The sequence below is a fragment of the Lepisosteus platostomus genome, chromosome 8 (genome assembly GCF_059453375.1).
Source record: "Lepisosteus platostomus isolate fLepPlt1 chromosome 8, fLepPlt1.hap1, whole genome shotgun sequence".
NCBI classification, from domain to species: Eukaryota; Metazoa; Chordata; class Actinopteri; order Semionotiformes; family Lepisosteidae; genus Lepisosteus; species Lepisosteus platostomus.
In genome coordinates, this window is record NC_142618.1 from 63003533 (window position 1) to 63027090 (window position 23558).

The 23558-nt window shown below is 35.8% G+C and overlaps 1 protein-coding gene across 5 annotated transcripts in view; it reads right to left on the minus strand.

Moving 5' to 3' along the window:
• The window catches only part of neto1l (neuropilin (NRP) and tolloid (TLL)-like 1, like), a 66096-nt gene extending 43368 nt beyond the window's left edge, over window positions 1-22728 (minus strand). For 4 of the 5 annotated variants that reach the window (XM_088644261.1, XM_088644260.1, XM_088644262.1 and 1 more), the window contains exons 1-4: window positions 21392-22727; window positions 20478-20531; window positions 20095-20229; window positions 18927-19175 (exon numbers count right to left, since the gene is read on the minus strand). In XM_088644261.1, the coding sequence (XP_088500387.1) occupies window positions 18927-19175; window positions 20095-20229; window positions 20478-20531; window positions 21392-21419 (466 nt within the window). In that variant the 5' untranslated portion in view covers window positions 21420-22727. Of the gene's footprint in view, window positions 1-18926; window positions 19176-20094; window positions 20230-20477; window positions 20532-21391 lie in introns of all 5 variants that reach the window. The other variant, XM_088644263.1, reaches the window with a different exon arrangement.
• Between the last annotated feature and the right edge of the window lie 830 nt (window positions 22729-23558).

Genomic DNA, 23558 nt, shown 5'->3' on the forward strand with positions numbered 1-23558 from the left:
TAAAAGGTAATGGTATTAATGAACTCCACTAACCACACCTGTTAATCACATTTACCTTCAGAAGCACAGAAAACATATATAATTGGTAAGATTGCATTAATCTTTAAGTTTCCTTTTGCTGCATAAAAACTTTTATACTCTAACACCTAAGAGAAGTTTTCATCCAGAAGATCTGTGTGCGCTCAGTATTTTTTAGGTTGAATTTCAACCAAAAACATGTACTGTAACTGAGAGTGACATATAATAAGACATTTGGTTACAGTTCCTACAAGCTGCATTAAGTGTTAAAACACAGAGGCACATGTGGGATATCCTTTATAAGCCTGTTAGATCTTTTGCTTTGAGATGTAGACCGTCAGAATGATCCCTCTGAAATTCAAAGGCTTTTGAAGTTAAACACCATTACACCTAATTATAACAGAAGGAAACACCCGAGCATTCTCAATACATGCCCTGCAAGCAGAATGCTTGTCATTTCACTCCCACGAAAAGATTTTGACAGTCATCTATCCTTATACAACCTTTTTATGTTATCTCATTAATTTATCATGTGCTATGTGTTAGGGTAGATGGTTCCTATAGATATGTCAAAAATGAAAATATGAAACCGACCTGTCAACCCTTATATTTTCTTTAATACTGAAAAAGTAGTCCCTATACACTTTCACCATAATCATATTGCATTTGGAAGTGTCTCATTAACCTCATATTTTTTTACTGTTTTTGCTTGATATACACCTATTCCCAATAGTGCAATAGTTCCCCTGACTGTACCCATGAGGGGTTCGGACCTTTCATGATTATTTCTGCAGTCTTACACTGACACAGATTAGTCACTTTCAAAACCTTCATTCCAGCTTGCTGTGCAAGGTGTGGGCATGACACTTGCATTCATACAGTATGTTCAAATATAGGCCACCTGGGTTTAGGTACTTGAAATTTCCCTTACCTATTTTGAAAGCAATTTTTTTGCTAGATTTCTTGATAATTTATGTTTTTATCATTATCATTTTGGCTATGTCTGCTCAGAAGGAACTCCATCTTGCTGGAAGCACTGCTAGTGGGATTAGAGGGGCCAGGCTACCTTCAAGAATACAGGTTTTGGAAGTGAAAATACCCATCTTTACACAACAGAATTATGAACAAAATTAGTTCAAGTACTAGCATCTGCTTTGTAGCATTACAAGTACACTGTGTAACATTTACTCTTCTCTTAGTGTAAGAGAGCACAAACATACAGCACTGTATCTTATAAGAACAATATTTAAATTGTGAGCTTCCATTTAACAGGAGTGCTCTTGCAGGCTTCTGTTTGACATTTTATACTGGTAAGACTAAAGACCTCAGTGGTTTTTATGACTCTTGTCACATTTCTGATATAAGATTTTATATTACAACCAGATCTGAACAGCTGGAGGAAATACTGTGCTGCTACCCAGAAGTATGACACAGATGTCAATCACAGGGCCCGTGTGTCAGTGTCAAACCAGCACAGGGGTGCAGAAGGATAAAGGTCTTGCTCTGGCCCAGGGGTTAAGCTGATTTATTTGGCTACATTATTTCATGATTTTGCAGAGGACAAAGCTCTTCTATTCTGAATTACAAGTAAGAAGCAGGTTCAAGTTTTTATGTGCTGGTACAGCATCTTCATATTGTCTGCAGCAAAACAGTTAGTATAAAAACTAGCATCTCATATCCACTCACAGTGAAATTGTTTATAATATACAGTACAGTGTATGTACATTCATTATTCAGTTATGAATGATACTTTGTATAAGTCAATATACAATTATTAAACAACTATTTTTAGAATTTCTTAAGTGACAATCTTAAGTTTAAAACTACAATGAAAAACAGAAAAAAGAATGATCCTCGGTTCATCTGGCTGCACCCCCGTTGCTTGTACTTCAGCATGCGGTACATGGTACACTTAATCCACAGTAATGCAGCAGAACAACTGACGTTTCAAAACCTGGTTTTTAACCAGGAGCCACACAAAAGCTCTGTGGAGGAAGGGCCAGCAGCAAGACGAATGTCTGTTGGAGTCAGAGCTTTGAGATCCTGGGTTGTGATTACAAGCACTATGCAAGTGTAAGTTATTTATTCCTGGGCATATGAAATCACAAATGCTGAATGATTACTGTATTGTTTTGCTCTTCTATAGGCTCCATTTTGGATAGTTTTAAATTTCTACAGCCATTACCTTTAGGAATTGCAACAGATCAACCTCTGTGTGAAGTCTTATTCCCAGAAGATATCCTTATAATTTGTTTTCTGTCGTTTACTAGATTGTACAATGTACAGTTGGGAAAAGGGACACTTTCGAAACATTATTTAATGAAACAAAATTACATTAACTATTTGACCATTTAAATTTACTTAAACAGGCATCTCTAGACTGTGACCTTTCTTATGTTCAGGAAAATAAAAAGAAATAACGATGAGATTAAATATCACTGGTGCCACCTGAGCAAAGAAAACATGGGTGTTTTAGTCTCCAAATGTACCATGTCAATAGAAAATAACATATCAGCTAAAAGGTTTGATGAAAATAGGAGAAGATTTTGTCTTAAAAATTATAATTAATTTTGTTTGTCAGTTCTCACATTTCTAACAATATATTGCAAAGGCATATTTTAAAACACATCCTGTAAATAAGGTACATGTTCACTCACTGCAACATTCTCAAAGAGTTTAGAACTGTACCAACTTTATATATGCCAAAAAGATTATTTCCTTGTGATTTGTTAATATTTTTTAAAAAGGAAACTACTCCACATCCCTGTGCGCCCACTGTACAAATGTAGTATTGTTTGAGGCTGTTTTCACAATGTCTTTGTAAGACACCAAATTTGGCAGGATTCAATATTACAACAATAAGCAATCATATTTATTTTAATTTAAATTACCTTACTAAGACCAAATCAAAGTTTCATCAAACATAATTTAATGAAAGCCCACAGAATTTTCAGAAACAGTTCAGATTCTGAATGAGGGACTTTGGCTAACGATCTTCGTAACTGACCACCATGACCTGCCCTGTGATATTCTCAACACATTCAAAGGAATGCTTGGGAAAACACAAGGTTTCATCATGAATGGATGAACAATCCTCACATAATAGCTTCAGGTCAGAGACTTACACAGCATACAGTCTGTCCTTTCAGGCTTTTCCATGCTATCTAAATTGAAAACAATATTCCTACTAGCATTGAGATCAAAAGTTAATGGAAGTAGTCATGCATCACTTGAGCTACATAAAACCGCCAGTTGGTAAAGAAGATAATGAATTTCTTAATCAAATATTTAAATTTTCTTAAATTAGCATATTGTATAGTAAGCATAGATTACCTCGCAGCTGAAATCAGAGATTATGCTTGAATTAAAAATGAAAGCATAGAAAGCTCAAATAATTAACTTTTTAAAGATTTAATGAATTGTTAGTTTGCTGGAGTGCAGTTAATCCTTTTAAGAGCTACAAAGTTAGAAGCAACTCAGCCAATGCAACCTTGAAAAAATATGGATCTGAACTTCTCCAGATATCTGCAGCCCACAGTGTAGAGCATGACCAAGACAACTGAAATGAATGATTATACCGATTTCTTGCTAAAAATTAGAAGCTTGTTCTTAGTCATCAATTTCAAATGACAACATCTAAAAAGTGTCAAAGCACACCTGCCTCACTGTCATTCTGGAACTATAATGCCAAAAAGTTAGTGGAACAAAAATAAACAAAATAGTTTGATTTTTCTGTTCAAATTTTATTGTAGACTACACAGAGAAAGAAAATATATTGTATTATATTATATCATATTATAAAGAATAAGACTAAGATCTTACTTAACCCCAAAATTAGCACATCATATTCCATCATCTACTATTTACATCACCAAATGAAAATGTTTGTAGTCTTAAAGATTCAGACTTCAGTGTAAAAGTATACAAATGCAAAGTTCTGTCTTTTTTCAGAAGGAAGAAAAGGCTGAGGTACAAAAGTAAATAACAATTTGTCATGGTCATACAGAGACAAAAACACAACTTTGGAAACATCTGCTATAACTTTCCTTCATGGCTGTCACAGGCAGAAAATTGCTAGATCTGATGTAACTCTGCTTGAGAAATTGAAAAACAAATAGTTGATTAAGTGTCGAACAAGAAAAACTGCCAAGGTTCTGTCATGGATTGATTATCATTAACTGAGTCTCCCTGGCTTCAGGAGAGTGGAACGTACCTTTGTCATCTCAAAATTCCTAGAAGAACTAATCTTTTTCACTCCCAAAACAGAATCAGAAAAATGCAATTTACATACAGCTGACGTTTCACAATATGTTCTAAATTTTCAGTATTGCTTCTGACCAAGGAAAAAAATGTAAGGGTCTTGTCTTTAGTACTTGAGACACAAACTACATCAAAATTGTCCCCCCGACTAACATGTGGTGACAGACGTACAGTACAGTGCATGACTACATTCTAAATCAATTACCATTAATAATATTAATAATAACTCAGCATTAAAACAAAGAAAAAAATAATACAAGTTTTACTAAACTTTTGTTTTTATGCATTCTAATAGCCGCATGCATGACAATGGCATATGGGCCAAGAGAACAGTTTTAACACGTGGAGGTTGTCTAATGTCTCATGGTTTGTCTTACGACCTATTTCTTGCTAGATCTATTGTATGAGTCATGGGAGTGAAACCAGTATCCTGGTTTCTTTCAGGAAAGGGTAGGACAAGATCCTTCGATTGATTAACTACCAAACAGGCTCAATAGGCCAAATGGCCTCTTCTTGCTTGTAATCTTTCTTAGTCCCTTATGTTTTTAAACAGACTATAGCTCTATTAAAGAGGGCTAGCATTCACAAAAAGGCAAGCAATCCATGGGTCTTTTACAATCTTTCTTTTCAGATTATGTAAGGTTCCACATCTACATAACTATCGTTCCACTAGTTTGAAAGTCCTTTATTACACATTGAATTCTATTAACTTTAAAACTTTATTAGTCTGTCTGAAGGTTTTGTCTTAAACATTAATTGCAGTTTGTGTAATATAAGCTAACAAATGCTTCTTTATAGTAATTTAGACATTTGGAATAATTACTTGTAGTAATAATTTAAAAATAATTTAAAATATTAGTTTTGCAAGTTTATAATTCTTAATTACACATTTTATAGCTTTTTGGTGGTTAACATCCTTTTGTGTCTATCTTATTTGCTTGTGTCTATTGTATTATATGTCTGTATGAATCCTATTTGTTTTTTATACATTTCAGTATAGATCTACTGTATACAGGGGATATATATATATGATTCTTTAACCTTAAGAAATAAGCCACTATAATTAACAAATCAATACTTATGAAAAGCTACTACAGTTATCAAGAAATATATAAAAAAGCTAAACAATAAAGTTCATCTTCAAATGTGATGATTATAGTATATTGAAATGAATGATGGTTGAAATGACCCACTAGAGGGTCAACCAAGCAGCCCTGTCAAAGTTGTTAGACTAGAATGCAGGATGCAGTCTGCAGCTCAGACATTACTGTTCCTGCCTATAGTTCAGTGCTTTCAAACCCTGCTCCCCTGCAGACTTACTGTACAGCAATTATACGCATGCTTGTTTTGGCTTTTATTTGACCTGTCAGTCAAGAGAGTCAAAATTATCCTAGTTCTAGGGTCCAGTTCCCAATAATTTCAGCATACAGACCTTGACATAGCCTCTTCTTGGCTCTGACAAATCAGCTCTTACTAGTTCATTAGTGTGTAATGAATAGACACAGATGGGAATGATACGGAATCAGACACTTCCCCTAATTGTCTTTTTTTCCCCCTTCTGAAAAGGTCCAACTGCTTATAGTATAAGCAACACACCTGAAACTCAATTGATACTGGATTGATAGTGATTAGAAATCACATTTTTGTTTTTAAGTGCTGAAAGCAAATTTACAAATAGGCCCCCAATAGATAAGTGAAAATAATTAGCTAGTGATTAAGAACTTGGCTGAAAAAAAACCCTGAAGGACCAGTGTTCCTCCAGGAGCATGGGTGTGAGTCACTGATATAGGCTATGTGGCATTAGGTGATATAGCTGGTCGAGCGGTGCTGGGGTGGGCTAGTGAAAGCCAAGCTTCCTTCTGCTTGGTGCACAGTAGAGGCGTCTATGAGCCGTGAGAGATGCACCACTCCCCCCATCGGTGCCAACTCTACAGTGGCATCACTGAAAGAGGCACCACTCCACTGGTCAGTGTTAACTCTCCCATAAGGACCTGTGGTGCATGCAGAGTGTTGAGTGATTTAATGGCTATACTTGGTTGGGAACATTAGAGGACTGCATGCAGTGTGAGCTGGGAAGAGCATTGAATTTGGCTGGACCATCAGGGGGAGGAGGGAAAATGAATGTGGTGTATATTAAAATTAATTACAATACATGTATTGTTTTAGGCTGTGGTATGAAACATAAAAATAAATGTTAGCTAGAAGCTGCCTGCTGTGATAACATGAATAAGGAATTTCCCTTTGGCGCTTAAGGTAATAGAATATAATCTTTATTTCTTTCTGTTACTCTTAATTAAGAAACCTGATGAGAAAATAGAATTGAGAGGAAAGAAATGCATTGACTGAACTGGCTTTTTGCAGAAAGTGCAATATACTAAATGAACAAGGTTATGAAGCCTGAGTTTGTGCTATATTGGGTAACATTATGCGCATACTGTAAACATCACACAATAATGTCTTTTATTAATCCAGTAGGCTCACAATATGAAACAAAAAACTTTATTGAAAACAGAGTTGAGAACATGTACCATGAATTTTCATTTGTATTATTACAAAAACTAAATACCTGCAGAATTCTAAAGTCACTGAAAAGAAGAATAAGAATGTTGCATTTTAAGAAAAGATCATTTTAACAGTCAACTAACACATTTTTTCTGCTTAGAGACTCAAACTTGCACAGGTTGCTAATCACCACTTAAGTGAGCAGCATACCATGTACAATGCACGTTCGGATTTCATTTAGAATCATCTTTGCAAGCAACAACTATAAAGATGGGCTGTAATAGCATGACATCTGCTACTGTATTCTGCTGCAAACCTGACCAGAGGGCATCACAGACAAAGCATGCTGGGATTTAGAGATGAATGCTGTATCCGAGAGCTCATCATCACAAGGCTTTACTGAGCAGAGGAAATAGAACAAGAAGGATACAGCAAAACTTTGAAGACAGGCTACATTTAGGGATTGTGGACAAATGTGTATCGAACTGTTCTTCATAAAACTTTCTTCCTCTACCTAATCTGTCATCCAGTGTATCAGTTTCACAAACCCCTCTCACAGAGTGTTAAACACACAGCACTTGGAGAGATACAAACTTGGGCTGTAATCTCTCAACAGGACGTGTCTTCATGAGCTAAAATGTTGATATTTCTGCACTTGTCATATCTCTTCCTGGAGCTATAGTGTTCATCACATATTTAAAACTGTACAGTAGCATCACTGCCAATAATTATTATATACTGGCACTTTCTGATGGGTTGCCTGACAACTACGGTAGCAATACTGTAGCTGGTTTTATAGTAGTAGGTAAGTTTTAATCTGTATACAAAAATCCATTAATCTATAAGATATCATATGCACTTCATACATACTTCTGTAATTATTTGTGATACTGAGTGTTAAATTCAAATTTTATAAGAGACTAAAATGAAAAGTTACGTCAGTGGCTGTAGAAAATATTTCCCTCAAATTCTGAAATATATAATACCAACCAAACAATGAAAAAATTAGCAGGGAGCTGCGTCAGCATGCGTAGGCTGCAAAGGAACAGGTAAAGTTCATTCTATGCTGAAAGGTAAGGAAAAGAAACGCACTGTTTTGGCAGTGGAGCCTCCTTCCCTTGTGTTTATCTGGTGTGAGGAAGGCTCCCGAGCCAAAATGTTGTGTTTCTTTTGTCTTAACCATTCAGCACAGAATGAACCTTTACCCATTACTATGAAAAATAAGACAACTGCTTAGAATAAAATGATAGAGCTGCTGCAGTCTTAGTTTAAAGTGAAATTAGTCTTACAATGCATACTTAAAAAAGGCAAAAGTAAATGGCTCAAAAGTGTACTATTATTAATATAAAACCAAGGAATCAAAATAATCAAACTTACAAAACCAAGCTCTTTAGGAGACATATCTATACTTTAATACCAGGTCTAAACATAAGTAGGAAACCTTTTCTAAACTTTCTATTTCACAAATCAGTCCAACAGCATGCATGCTAATAATTATTCAAATATATACCGCCCCTAATGACTAACTGATGTATTACTTAAGACTAAGTAAAGAAGAAAATTAAAGCAGTTACAGAGTACCGCTGTATGTGTCTGCTGCCAGTCTCTTGGTGAGTCGAAGACAGAAAAATATGTAAAAGCTCAGGAGGAGGAAACACATTTAGACACACAGAAAGATCGATCGCTTGAAGCAATGCTAAAAGTACCCTTTGTGCCAACTGGTATAAGAGAGTTCTGTGCATGAACCATTGATTTGTTTCATCAAGCAGAATGATAGTGATTTCCAAAAACAAAGGAAATGAAGGCAACAGATTAGATAGACAATCAGAATGACATTAGGCAGATACAACCCACTTTGTACTACAGTTCAATATCTTTGTTTAATAGGTCAGCAATGGTGATTAGATGCAAATTGCTGTTACTCTTTGGGATAAACTAGTTTTAGTCAATTTATGTGAATAGTCACACTATCTACCACTCTTGTCTTTGGAAAATGATGTGGCTTGTCACTTCATCATTCACCTCAACACACTTTCAGTATAACCAATGAATGGAACTGAAAGACTGTCTCCTGCCAAATTGCTCACTTCACACTTCAGTTTGAAGACAGTTATGCTTTCTTCAAATTCTTATGCAAACATTATGTTTTTACATTTATTTTCTCTGCAATGCACTATGAACATACAGTGTCAGCCTTAGTTTCAGTATTGATGATCGTGCTATCAGTCCAGGTATGCAGATGTGGAATCACATCTTAAGCTACTAATCACAGCGATGTGGATGTATGTTTTCTTAGATTTGTAACAGGGCATGTATTCATACACGTCTCTATCAACCTAATGCAGAACAGCTAATGCATGCATTTGTGATTTTCCAGGTTTGGTTATTGTAATGCTGTGCTTAATGGTGTATCCAAACATGTTCTTAACAATTACAGCATGTTCAGAGCTCAGATGCCTGGATTTAAACCAAACTAAAATGGATGCGCATATATCACCTGTTTTAGCTCCTTTATGCTGACTCTGTGGATTTCAGAATAAAATTCAAAATACTGCAAAATACTACCATTCACCTTTAATGGTCTGAACAGTTTAGCTTCTGGTGACATCAGTGAATTGCTAACCTCCTTTATACCCACACATTGTTAGCACTCTTCAACCTCTGGGCTTCTTTCAGTTTCCAATACAAAACCCCAAAGACTGAGAGAAGCTGCGCCCCTGGGAGACCCTAGGAGAGCAGACTTTCTGCTCTGGTGCTTCAGGCGAATAAGAATCATCTCGCAGCCTAAATCAGATTCTGACAGTCAGTTAGCACTCTCAAACCCAATTTTAAACTTACTTTGTATTCTGGCTTTTAGTCCTGCTTTATTTACCATGTAATTTGTGTATATGTAATATTATGTGATAGATTTAGTTTTATATGTTATTGAAAAGCACTCTAAGACCATTTACAATGAAAGTTTCTATATAAAATTCTTCTTCTTTTTATTTTGTACTTTACAAGTGTCTTAATTTTTTTGTAAATGTAGCGGACTCTATAGCTATCATATTACTCCAAGTGTGTAATCAGTTATCACAGAACAAGAGATGAAGAAAGAAACTTTTTTCAGATTTTAATTTTTTTCGCTAATTTGCTTAAAACATCCCACTGCATGCAAGAGAACTGTATGTACTGTTTTCTTATAGAACAAAACATTTATTGTTAAAAGTACAGAGCTGTCAAACAACAGATAGGCTGACAGACTCAACTGGTTAAGAGCACAGTGGAAATGTCTGGTATGTTCAGTTTGTTGACAGCACACTTTTGTTGGCTATTTCCTATTTAGTTTCCTTGTTATTATATTTTCTTTGTTTGTTACCTTTGTTAAATTTCTGCCTGATGCATTCTTCAGAACTCTTCTTAAATATGATTATTGAAAAAGTAGACAAAGTAAACTAAAAGTAAAGCATTTAACCCAGATAAAGCTGACATTGAATACATTGCAAAATTAATACAATCCTTCAGGCAGTCAATATATTTTGGAATAATGAAATAATGAATATCCTGTTCTTACTATATGAGTGGCATAAAGACTGTTATTCTTTTGCATGAAGAAATAAAGCTTAGAAGTTCTATAAAGATCCTGCAGTACAGAAAAAGCCAGCAATGTTATTATATTATGAAGGGTTAAATTACTTCAGTATGCAAGCAGGGAAAATTATATTAATATTTAAAAAAGAAAACTAGTGTATTTTAAAACAGTGTATAGCTGGAACTAACCCAACAACTCTCAAGATGCGATCGAGTGACAGTTTTACTGGAAGTTGTTACATTATTTTAAACCCTTAAAAACAGACAGGGTTGTATGCTAATCAATCAAAACTCTCTCTGAACTCGGTTATAAACACCTCCATCTCTCAAAGCGGTCTTCTTTGCTGAAAATTGATTTTTCATGCAGTCTTTTTATCTTTGCAGAGCAATAACTTCCAAGTGTGGATAATAAATAGTGAAAAATCTAAATAGATAAGTTTGAACAACATTACTTAGTTTGCAAATTGTCCATTTTTAGAGGGCTGTGAAGTAGTCTCAGAAATGTTAAATTCATATGAGTAAAGATTTTAAGAACATTCTTTAAATATGTGAATTCGATCCCTACAAATACACTCTTAGGTTGTTTTGACATTTCTTTTCCCATATTCTCCGGAGGTGGCTATGTCGCACCTGAAAACCACAGGTGAAGTTAATTTGAAACTTATATGTCTGTAATGTTTTTCAAGAGCAAAGAAATCCAAGACTCCCTATGTTTCTGATTCAACACAAGATGCCTTAATCTCTCACAACCTTTTTTAGTACTCAGGCACACTGCAATCTCTCATGCTGTCTCACCTCAGGAAAAGGAGACACACAAAACATCTTGTCGAATGCAGAGGTAACTTTTGTTATTTCTGCATAGAACCACTTAACTAATTATTTTCTGACTGAATGAAAAACAAAACAAAAGCAAATGTAGTATATTTAATATACAGTACTACCAATATAATTGTATATTGAGCTCAGCTGCATCATTGTAAACACAAGCTGGAGCAAGGTCAATATTAGCACGTTATCCATTATAATTGTTATGAATATTAATAGCACAATGTGGACATACTGCTTGTAGTTTCCAAATGTGGTGTGGAGACCCGGAGACCATGCTTTTTCTGTCACTGCTGCTCCCTTGTTAAGGAATGCCCTTCCTGAGACACTACGAGAGAGAAATTCTCTGACTCTCTTCAAAGTCAAACTGAAATCTTATCTCTTTACTAAAGCCCACGTTTGATTGACCTGCAGTCTATCTGAATATCCCTGTTTGTTCATGTTTAATTGTTTTATCTGCTTTTCATTGTACATTGTATTTTTCTTTATGTTTAATGTACAGCATCCTTTGGTTCTGAAAGGCACTTTACAAATAAAAGTCTTTATTAGTGGTGTTGTTATTATTATAGTGGTTGAACAATCTTAATAATTTAATAAGATAATAATCATGCTATTATTTTGATTTTTTAGGATAAAAAAACATAGTAAATCAGATATAAAAAATAATTTTATAGTTTTAATAGACCAAAAGAATGCTAAAAAGATACTATTCATACTATTCAGGATGTTACATTTTGACAGTAAATAGTAGTTATAGTGTTATGGAACAAGTAATAGGTGTGAGCACCTGAAGAAGGCTCCACGGCAAAAACGTTGTGTTTTCTTTCTTCTTTTTTTCAGCATAGAATAAACCTATTACTTGTTCCTTTGCAGCCTACGCATGCTGATGCAGCTCCCCCCCTGAACTGTTATAGTTTTATTTTAATAATTTATCTTGATTCTCACAATAAAATAAGCAAAGGTGTAAAGCGCCAGACACTGTAGAGCCAAACCTGAAGAGTAGAGTCAGCAAGACAAGCAGCTGAAAAGAAGCTGAAAAGCCAGAACATGAAGATGAGTCCTAGAGTCACCATCACAGCAAAAGCAAGAAAGAGAGAGGTAGAACTTTATCATGAAAAATACAGCTAGTACTGTGTGTAGGTGAGCCCCTGATCTACAGATCTACAAATCTCTGTTACCCTCCAAGAGTCGAGATAGACAACTACTGTACAATTCTACAGCACAACAAGCTCCCAGCCAGAGCAGGTGATGATGTGGTAGTGGTTCATGTGTCACAAATGACCTTGTTCACAGTCCTGGCCTCATTTCATTTTAAGCATTCTTATGTTCTTATACCAGATCTGGGCTATACAGTACATACCAACTCACCACATACAGTAAGTCCAATTCCACTAAGGAAAAATACAATTCTTGTTATGTTATAAGCTCTACTGGTCTCACAATTAAAAACAGCATGTGATTTTATTATACAGGGTGGAAAGGAATAACTATAGTAAGAATCCAATTAAACTCATTTTTCTTCAGGACATTATATGAAAAAAATCTGTAGAAAGAGAAGAGTAAGGATTCTTGATTCCATCTAAATAATTTATGTACAGTAGAGGCTTGCAGAGAAAGTACAGTACTGTGAACAGACTAATACTCCTCCACAGTCTCCACTTCAATCCTAGAAAGCAGCAAAGGTTATCAACACACTTGAAACAGATTTAACACTATCAACTTTTTGAACAAACCAAATTTGCCAGGAAGAATATTAGGCTATTTGTATATCAAGAATATTAATTTAAAAATTGGAAAAAGCCACAAGATAAAAGTATTCATACTCTGTTGTTGACTTTAACTGAATGTCCAACAATCCCAAAGTGTAAGAAAACGGTATTTTCCATCTCATCTTTTTTATATATCTAAATTAGTATTAATATTTTCACTCTCCCATTAAACATAAGACAACAATCTGAAAATACTACATAGGACTTTAATACTAGTTTATTAACCAATAATCATTCTTTAAAAATTGCAGCTAATGGTTACATTTTAGCATCTATATTGTGTTACCTCCCCCTGGTTTACTCACGTTATTGAGATGCTTCTTCCTACTACACTGTGGAGCACTTTGTGTCAAGATGTTTAAGAACATCATTTAATATGAAATTCACATTTTGTGACAGTAAACAGTAGTTTGAAAGAAACATCTATAAGAGCTCATTTGTTTAGATGTGGTATTTGCGAGTAGGAAAATAAAGGGCCTTTAATTACAAAGCAAGATAAGTGTCCTAGGAAAATGAATCCCATATTCAGCATATTTTTCTGGCTTGTCTTTGTGGTTTGACATTTGCAGATGATGAATGACTGAAGATGTGCACAGAGACATAGCTAGTGGGGGAAGCTAAAGAGCCAGCACAGATGGTTTGAAGAAGTGGCTCATATGCTCTGAACTCATGGCAGAGCCTATCTCTTAGCTTAGGGTTTCACCTTAAGTATTGCAATGAACATTGTCAAACCCTTTTATTTCACGTGATAGTTGGGTTATATTCAGTTTTAAATATATTTGTTTAAGTTTAATTTGTGTTTATTATTGTGGCACCATGATACTTGGTTTTAAAACTTGTTACTTTACAGTCAGATTAACTTAGACAAAGGAAAGGCTGGTTTGACCTGTCCAGTTACTTGATTCTGCTCAGCCGGCACACAATTCTGAGTAGCTGTCCAAGCCCAACTTCGTCCTGTGGGTCCAGTTTTCTGTTACAATTCCCGATTGTATTGACACAATATAACTGAGGGAAAATACTGAAGCCCTGTATTGTTGGTATTTGTGGTATCGTGCATACTTTTTTTTTCTGAACCACAGAATACATGTATTTTACAGTTACGGCTGAAACAGACTACATGTATAAATTGTTACACACCTGTAAGTTAAAACTGGAATAAAATCCATGAATGGACTCATATATTATTAAGACAAGACGAGTTACCAGGAGACTGATGGCTGCAGCTTTGACATCACATGTCTCAGTGATGGCCTGTCAGAACAGTACTCTAGCATCTTCATCCTAAGATTTGGAAATTACAGTATGCTGGAATGCTGTTGGGTATTCCTGGATGCTTCAGTATCACAAATGCTGTTATGTTCTTTAGCACTAAAAACAAACCAATTTTACTTCCCAGTACTGTTGACATAATGCCTGCAGTTCAGCCCTTCATTCCTTATTCATGGTGTATAGTTTTATTCAAATCTCTGTCACAGTATTACACCCATGATGCAAGATCTAAGAAACCAAGTTGAAGAATTTAATTTGGAGTAAATTAGTTTCCTAATATTTCCAAATGATTCCACAGTTGTTTTGTTTTTACAGTATGTGCAGCACAGCTGTCACATATTGCTTGTTTACAAACAAATAATGTAATAAAATAATCTTACAATCTTTCATGAACCTTGATTAATAAACTACAACAGAATTTACTCAGGGGAAAAAGTGCACCATCCATCCATCTGCTTTATCCAATTCAGGGCAGCAGGGGAGCCGGTGTCTATTCTGCCAAGCAATGGGTCCAAGGCAACATACACTCTGGATAGGACGCCAGTCCATTGCCGGGCATACACAGAGTCAAACAAAACAATACTCACACCAATGTCAATTTTCCCTGAGGCAATTTACCTACCAGCATGTCTTTGGACTGTCAGACAAAACTGGAGCAGAACCCAATGTGAACACAGGACAACATATAAACTCCATGGTGATAGCACCTTAGGAATTGAAACCAGGGCCTCAGGACTGCAGCGCAGCAGTCCCAACCACTGTGTCACCATGCCACACAAAAGTGCCCCAGTCAAAGGTGAAACAAACAGGAAGGAAGGCTTAAAATTGGTCATGTCAAATCCTGTTGCCTCTATTTGCATTTATATTGTGATATTTCTGTTTGATTGGCACTTTTTGCACACTAGACAAATGCTTCACTGTTTTGAGTTTATTTACAACTTTCTTCAATAGGGAAAATACCTTCATAGATTCATATCATTATAGTTCTGTGTCATCTTACAATTCAAGATCTAGTATTTTCATTAATTTGAACCACCCAAGTGCAACTACCAATTTTGAGCACAAGTCACTTCAATTTGCAGCTGACAGCTGCCAGAACAATGAGCTGAGAGAGCTCCAGCTATTCACCCTTGTAGATGACTGTGTTTTCAGTAAGAAAGAAAAAATATTTTCTGCAGTTTTTCAGCTCTTTGTCTTGTGTGCTACAATGGTATACATTTTTCTTTCTTCTTCCAAGTATAAGGTGTTATTATAAATTAGTCAGTTCTCAACTGACCTATCTGGTTAATACAGTATGTAATTATTACAAAACTACCTAAAACTACCTAAAGTAATTTATTTCAAAGGTATACAGGTCTTCTTTTAAAACCTAATGCCGCTAGCATCCTGACATCTGTCTGTCCAATAGCTGAGACTTACTTCTTATGTTTATTATATTCAATTTCTAATCAGAATTTAAGGTTTTGGGTTTTGATTGCTTTTAGTAAGAAGGCTGGGACTGGGGGGGGGGTAGTGATTAACTTTTGGAAAGCCTCTTGCATCTTGTGAAGTTTGGAAATATGATATAATCAATGAAAATAATTAAATTGAACAAAACATCACTGCTAATGCCAAATGGAATGCCACCAAGAAGCTAGAAGCTAGAAGCTAGACTGATCACCTGATTTTGTTTTCCGTCCATTTTCTAACCGTTTCTTCCAATTCAGGGACATGTCGGAGCTGGATCTTATTCCGGCAAGCAATGGGTGCAAGGAATGATACATCCTGGATGGGACCCCTCACACCAGGGTCAGTTTTCCCTCTAGCCAATTAACCCACCAGTATGTTTCTGGAGTGTGGGAGGGAACCAGGAGCAGCTGGAGGAAACCCACATGACCAAGGGGAGAACACAGAAATACCCTGCAGAGACTGTAACACCTCAGGCCTGGAATTGAATCCAGGATCCCAGCACTGCGAGGCAGCAGTTTAACTACTGTGCCACCCCTGATTTGGTTATACAATCTCAAATACCTTGTGCTCAAGAAGAAGAATAAGGTTAACTCAAGAACTAGATGTCTCTGGCTATCTCCACAAACAGGTGGATAAAAAGTAGAACACTGTGGTTCTCTTTGTTATTTGTTATAGTTCAACATCTCTTCTCAGGATTTTTCTTAGGCTTCAGTAGTTTTTTTTGCACTGAATGACTTACCCACATGGATGTATCACACAGTTCACTCATCTGAAAATAAAGCTGACAAATTATTGTGGAACCTCTTGGTAAACAGCAGAATATCACTGACTCTGGAAATATGTTCCACTATACAAATGCTTTTTTTCAAATTAAGACACAGTGTGTCCTACTATATATTCAAAACACTTATATCCCCATATTCTTAAACACAGAACCTAGTATTTGGGGATAGATAACAGGGTAGACAGCTGTGAGCCTACAGTATCTGACTATATCTAACAATAGTTAGGATATAGAATTAAATGTGCAGAATCTAAACCAAGGGATGTTATGAAACATTGTACAATGCACTACTAAAATCTCATTTTGAAAATTATGTACACTTTTCATCACCATGTTCCAAAGCATTTTCCTCCTCTGGAATGAGTGTAGACAAGAGCAGCCGGATACACTCTAGTGCTATAAGTAACTACAGACTGAAAGAAATTAATCTTATTACGTTTTATGGAGAAGACAATGTGGGATCTGACAATTCAAATCCTCAAAAGCAAAAACAAAATCAACCTAGTGAACAGTGAAGCACAAATAAGAAGACCCAAGAGGAAGATAAAAGGATGTGTATTTAAGTCTTGTGCCTTGTTTTACTCCAAGGGTCATGTGAGTATAGAACCAGCTAACCTGCTTCTCTGGTTGCTTTCACAAAATGATCAAAATGAGATCTTGGAAATAATTAACTACTTGAAACCAAAGGAGATATAGGAGCCAAATGTCTTCTTCTCATTCGAAATGTTCCATATATTCTCATGCTCTAGGAGCTCTGTGAGGAAGAATGTTTTTCTAGATCTCTTACCAATATTTCTGAATAGTACTATAGTTTATTCAAGTGTTACAACCAATTCCATTGGAACTAAAAAATCTTCTTATAGTATAAGAGTTGAAGTGCAATATCATGGAGTGATGAGAAGGGATTTTAGAAAAGCCTTGAGACAAAAGGTTGTGCTATTTCTAATTTCTGAGGAATTATGTTCTGGCACAATTCAGTTAACCTCTAAATCATACAAAAATGTTGAATGTTGAGAACAGCCGATGGAAATTTTGTTAATGCAAAGAATGAATATACAGTAGAAAAGATTTTATAACATTTGCTTATAACAAAGGAAATAATATTTAACCCAAAATTCCCTCCCAAATGCCCGATTCACCATATACCTCAGTTTTTCTATACAAAATCTACAAATAAATAATTTATTTACAGTTTTTTTTCTTTTTATTGAATAAATGATAAGCATTTACTTTTCTTCCATTACTACTGAATATTATTTTTAAGGTTTGTCTCATCTTGCCAACTAGATGAAGGCTTTTGTTACTGTCCTTTAATTTGAGCAATTGTCCCTGAGAAAATGCTTGCTTAGTACTGGAGACTGAAGGTCTTAACCATCAAAGACATCATCCCTGACACCATCCAACATAATCAATACATCAGTACAGCAAATTACAGATGGCTTCAATACTTGTGAACACCATTAAGACATAATCAATACTGTCTTAAGTCTTTTTTTCAGCATTACTACAAACATGTTTATAATATAAAACCTTATTTTTCCTTTCAGGAATTTTTTGGGATTTAAAGAAGCTCAATTAACTGCTTTTTGACATTATGGCATTTAGACACACTATATGTTTTCAGTAGGTGAACAAAGCCTATTTGATGAAGGGGTAAATACATTTCCTGATTAAACTGTCTGGCCATAAACTGTCTTCTTTCATTATGTCACCAGCATCAAGAAAATTAAAACCATTGCCTTTAAGCATACAGTACCATTCAGCAGTTACTCTACTGCTGAGTGGCTTTGGTGTCAATCATAAAGCTGTTGAAAAGCAGAATTTGGAACAGAAGGTTAAAAATTCCTTCATTCAAAAGCATGGTGGATTTTATTATAGGCCACATTTAAAATGCTAAATGAGCATGTTAAATCATCATTTTTAATTAGATATTAAAACAGAAAATACACTTCTAGAGTACATATGCTATGTCTGAATTGTTCTCATTGTTTTATGGCAGCAGATACAAAAATGAGAGAAGTCTATTTGGCCAATCTATCTCATTTAATGGTGGGCATCCTGAATCAGCCTGACAATGTGTGGCTTCAGCACTATGAACAGCTCCTGTGGGCTGTGTTTCAAAGCCAGAGTCCACATGAAAAAGCCAGAGAACAATCATTTTATTCCAGCATACAAATGCATAGTTTACATTTTAATATATAATAGTAAGAATATATGTTATGGCATATGAAAATGTAAACTATAGTAAATAAGGAATTTGTGATGCAGAAGCAGATAATTTTAAGATGTAAGCAACCTCTCATATCCTGAATTTGAGAGCAGCCAAGGACACAAACAATATAGTGGTGTAACTAGCTAGGGTTTTCATGAAAACAAGTTACACGCATATAACACTGGGAAACCCAAACAAATCGAAATGTAAAGATATGAGAGTACACAGTTTTGTGAAAATGAAAACGTGAATAAAAGGTTATCTTTACCTGGAGTGAAGTTGTATCTGGCAGAAAACCCAATTGTTTCCAATTCGCCATCAGCAAAAAACTTTATCCAAAGATATCGGCCACTAGATCTTATATACGGTGGACTCTGCTGTCCACAGTAGCGTCCAATTATTGGGGAGAAGCCAAATGGCCCATCTCGAACTTCAATGTGGTCAAATTTACATTCCCATGAAGGCTCAATTGAATATTTTTCATCAAAGAAGAGATCAATACATTGCCTAGGTGCAGCTACAAAAGAAACAAGGAAAACAAACTATAAATCACGGAACTCAGCAACTACTAAAAAGAACACTACTATTGGATAGTATGCATTGTGCAAGTTTAAAATATGCAGTTTGAGCTCACAAAAGTAGTTTATTAATTGTATATTTTAATAGTTTAATATTTAATGACCATGACCATCCAAGATAATTGGATGTGATAACATGTTGCCTTAAAGGCACATGGACGTCTAGGGTTCTAGAAATGTGCTCAATGTTTTATAAAGCTTCTGTAATTATTGACTTTCAGACATATTATTGGCACATGGTTCCCCATAGTTACACCCCAAAAGACAATTAACCTGAAAATGATTTGCCTCAATTAGGAGAATTCATCTGTTTTGTGAAAAAATAAATTGATTAGAAACTAAATTCTTATTAGGTACTGATTTTTTATTTCGGCTATCACAGAGTCAGAGTATTTTATAAATCTTGCTTAGAATTGTCCGAAACTTAAAAAGGACAAAAACCTGATTTTTATATCTTCCCAACCAATATCATGTGAAGGAGTTACATTGAAAAGTAGTCTTGTAAAAGTTAATAAAGCATATTTAAGGATGCAAAAGAACTTAGAAAAGAGCAATCGACCTTATTAAAAGATGACAATTATATCTATTAATAATCACATCAGAATGCTAACTAAAACTGGAAATATACTCCGGAAAGGCAGATAACAAACGCGGATAAAACAATTTCCTCAAATTAAGGGAATTGTATAACACACAATCTCCGCACGCTGCATTAAAACTGCAATGAGGAAATATGTTATATTGCAGTGTAATGCCTATAATAAATATGAAACATGAAAATGGACATTCACTGAAATCTATTTCAGTTATAAGTTATTATTAGATGAAAGTAGACTGTTTTCAGATATGAGTATTTACCTTCAATTATGTAAATGCACTCTCTCTCTGGAGGGTATTTGTTGGGGTAGTTTGGAGAAGTGAAAAGACCCCCTTCCGGGTCTTTGATCCAGGTTCCACACTGGCCTGCTGGCTGCACTCCCGAATTGTTCTTCACTGAAACACAGAAAAAAACACCTGCCTATAAATCATGTTGGATGGAAAAGAAAAATCTACCAGCAAATCATATTCCACAGCATTCGCCTGCCATACACATGACCTTGGTCATGAAACATGCATTCTGAAGCACACATCCTCAAGTGTCTTAGGCTGGACACAAGAAGTGCTGCCAATTACTGACTTCATCGTCAACCAAGACAAGCTCTAAAATGATTAATAGATATTAAATCAATGAAACGTATTACCTGTCCCCTTCTTTGTTGCCCCAGACAACCCAAGTATGATGAGACTTGCAACAACTGGAACAAAGAAACAGAAGGAATTTGGTGGAGACAAAACTGACCAGTTTTCTTCTCTCCAAGATGAGTGATTTTGTCTGTGCTTGGGGGGGTTGAACATTCGGCAGCACCCTCTTACTAATGGCTTTTTGCAATGTTTTCTTCAAATATATACTCCGGAAAGGCAGATACAGTTATTATTTCACATACTGTACTGTATGTACTCTCGTACACCCAATCAGTCATATGTAGGCTACCTTTATGAAGATTAAACAACCTCACACACAAAATCACAACTGAAAATCTTCATAGTATAGTAATCCTTAAAAAAACATTGATGTTCTTATAGTGCCATGAAAGATCTCTCGGTACTTTAAGGAAATCATACTGCATTTTGACGCTCCAAAATGAGGAATTTCTACATATTTACTAACCTAAAGGAAAAGCAAACAGATAACCAAGCTCGAAAAGTTTTCATTTTAAAAATGGTCGAATAAATTTAGAAATGGTACTATACATTAACACAGACTAACCCCTTCAAATAATCAAATCAGGAGTCTTACGTTTGTAGCTAAAGCAAACAGGACCCACCATTGCACAAAATGCAAATAGAAAAGGTACAGTATGGGCTATATTCCCCAAACATTGTCACTGTCCGCAGTCACACATTTCCTTAGGGTGTAAGGAGCATTAAAACACCCGACTAGATCACACAATATGCTATTGTCTTCCAATACATCCTCCTTTGAAAAAACAGAGTGTATTAATTTAACACCCGGACCACTAAAAGCACGTTAAAAACAGTTACTCTTCGCTACATCACGTATCCAGAGCCTTGAAAGTGGTGAATATTCATTTTAAACTATTAAAATCAGACTCACCGTGAAGCAAACTGTGCCCATGTACCATGTCTGTTCCTTTTACAAGGGGCTTCAATCTCAACTAATTCCATTTAGATACAGGAATACTTCAAGTGGAAAAGATTGATATATTAGAAATTTCAAAAATGGATAACAAAGATCATTACCCTACCACCAAAAAAGCATATTAGAGAGACGCAAACAGATATCCCTGGGGAAAAAAACAACTAGTCACCAGTTTCATATAAAACTAGAAACAGGTCTAAACATTCGCCTGATTTCCATCCAAACGTTTCCAAGACCTTTTCGTGCTTTTGATGCACTGAAAGGATTAATAGGTCCGTCATCAGCCTTTCCTAATCGCTCCACCTTTGCAATCTTCCGAGGAAAAGATTTACAAAAAGGGGATTTAGCAATTCTTCATCAATCCTTATTTAAGGAGCAATCCTTTAAAATTGAGTAAATCCATCCTGAACATATTTTTGCAAGACACGCAACCTCCAACTTCGGTTAGAAAACTCAACAACGTGTTTAATCTCGTTTTTCGTATTTCCCCGTAGTTGAATAGTGCCGAGACCTCGTCTTCCAACCTGTCTGCGGATTGCTTCAAAGAGTTAAACGAATTTTATTCGAATGGTTCTCCTCCAGCATTTGGTTATACATCCACCTCCTGATTTTATGGGTTAAATTCAGAATCTTGGCAATTACGATATCAAATTCGCCGACGTGCAAAGAAGTCTTTGATTAAAAATTTAATCCACCCAAACAGACACAACAGGATCAAACAGAAAGAGTGGAGGATGTTTCTTTAAGAGGCACTGCGATCCCAGGCAAACTGCAGAATGAGCCGCCTCAGCCGCGGTAGCACACCAAAATGCAAGAGGTAAGCAGAAGCAGAACTGTTTGTGGAAATTGAAGAAATAACCAAGGCTTGATGGGTGTTTGAAGAAGCCCGACTATCATCGACTACAAGCAATTGCACCTGCAGCACGGAGTTGACTAGAGAGATCTGCACCACGCTAACATGGCGGGGTGGGGGGTGAAATAAAATGTAGTGAAGCATGAAGTCACCGTAATTCATACAGGAGCGCCTACCGACCTTGCCAGTCATTGCTATTGGAACAGCTGTATTACGATGGTTCAGCGTATAGTTTAATACATGTTTTCCGTACTTTTTATCGGGTTTTATTTTTCTTCTATTTCTTAAAAATGCGTAATTAAAATCTTGTACAGTCTACAAGCTAAACCTCATTGTGATTCATAGTACTGTTTTCGCAACGATATTTAGTTTTTGGTTTAATCAACCACCTTCATGAAAAACGGCCTTGATCGTGCAATGCTCATGTGTTTCCACCTGGAAGCCGCTCCTCGGGAATGTAACTTTCCTGCTTCAGACCGGCGGCGCGTTCAGCTGCGAGCTGGAGACGGCGCGCGTGCACATCTGCCGGCGCGTGCCCTGTCGGGGGGAGAGAGGGAAGACGGTCTAACCGACACGATTTAACTCGTTTAAAATCAAACAACCTGTAGCTTAATATACTCAGACCACTAGTATATAATATTTGTAAAAAATGTTGTAAAATAATTTATTATCAGTTGCAATTAAAATACAGAATTAATTCTCTGATATAGCATTAGGTTAGATCATACAAATTGAATAAAACCTGACCAAAATAAACTGAAGGGATCTAAGTGTAAGATAAGTTACAGTAAATGTAAAAAAAAATAAAATAAAGTAAAAAATATGAAATGTTGATTGCAACATTTAGTATTCAGACGAGTGAAGAGTACGCTAGTATTCAGACCCGTGAAGCCAACATTAGGTGAAAGCTGGCAATTACAGATACAAGTCTTTCTGAGTAATTCTCAATCGCCTTTGCATACCGGCTCAGTGCAATTTTTGGCAGATGTGCCCATGCTCTCTCAGGTTGCTTGGGAAGCTTATAGACAGCTGTTTTCAAATCTTTGCACAGATTTGCACAGCCACTCAAGGACATTCACTCTCTTATTCTTAAGCTGCTCCAGTGTATCTCCGGCCTTGTGCTTTGGTGGATATACAGGCAGCACCATATGAAATTTATGAGTTTCCTCTTGCTTTTGGCATTGCAAGCATGAGGACATGGATTGTCATGGAAACGTGTTGAGAGTTAGGTACAGTAATATACTGTATGAAAAAGAAATGTATTTTTCC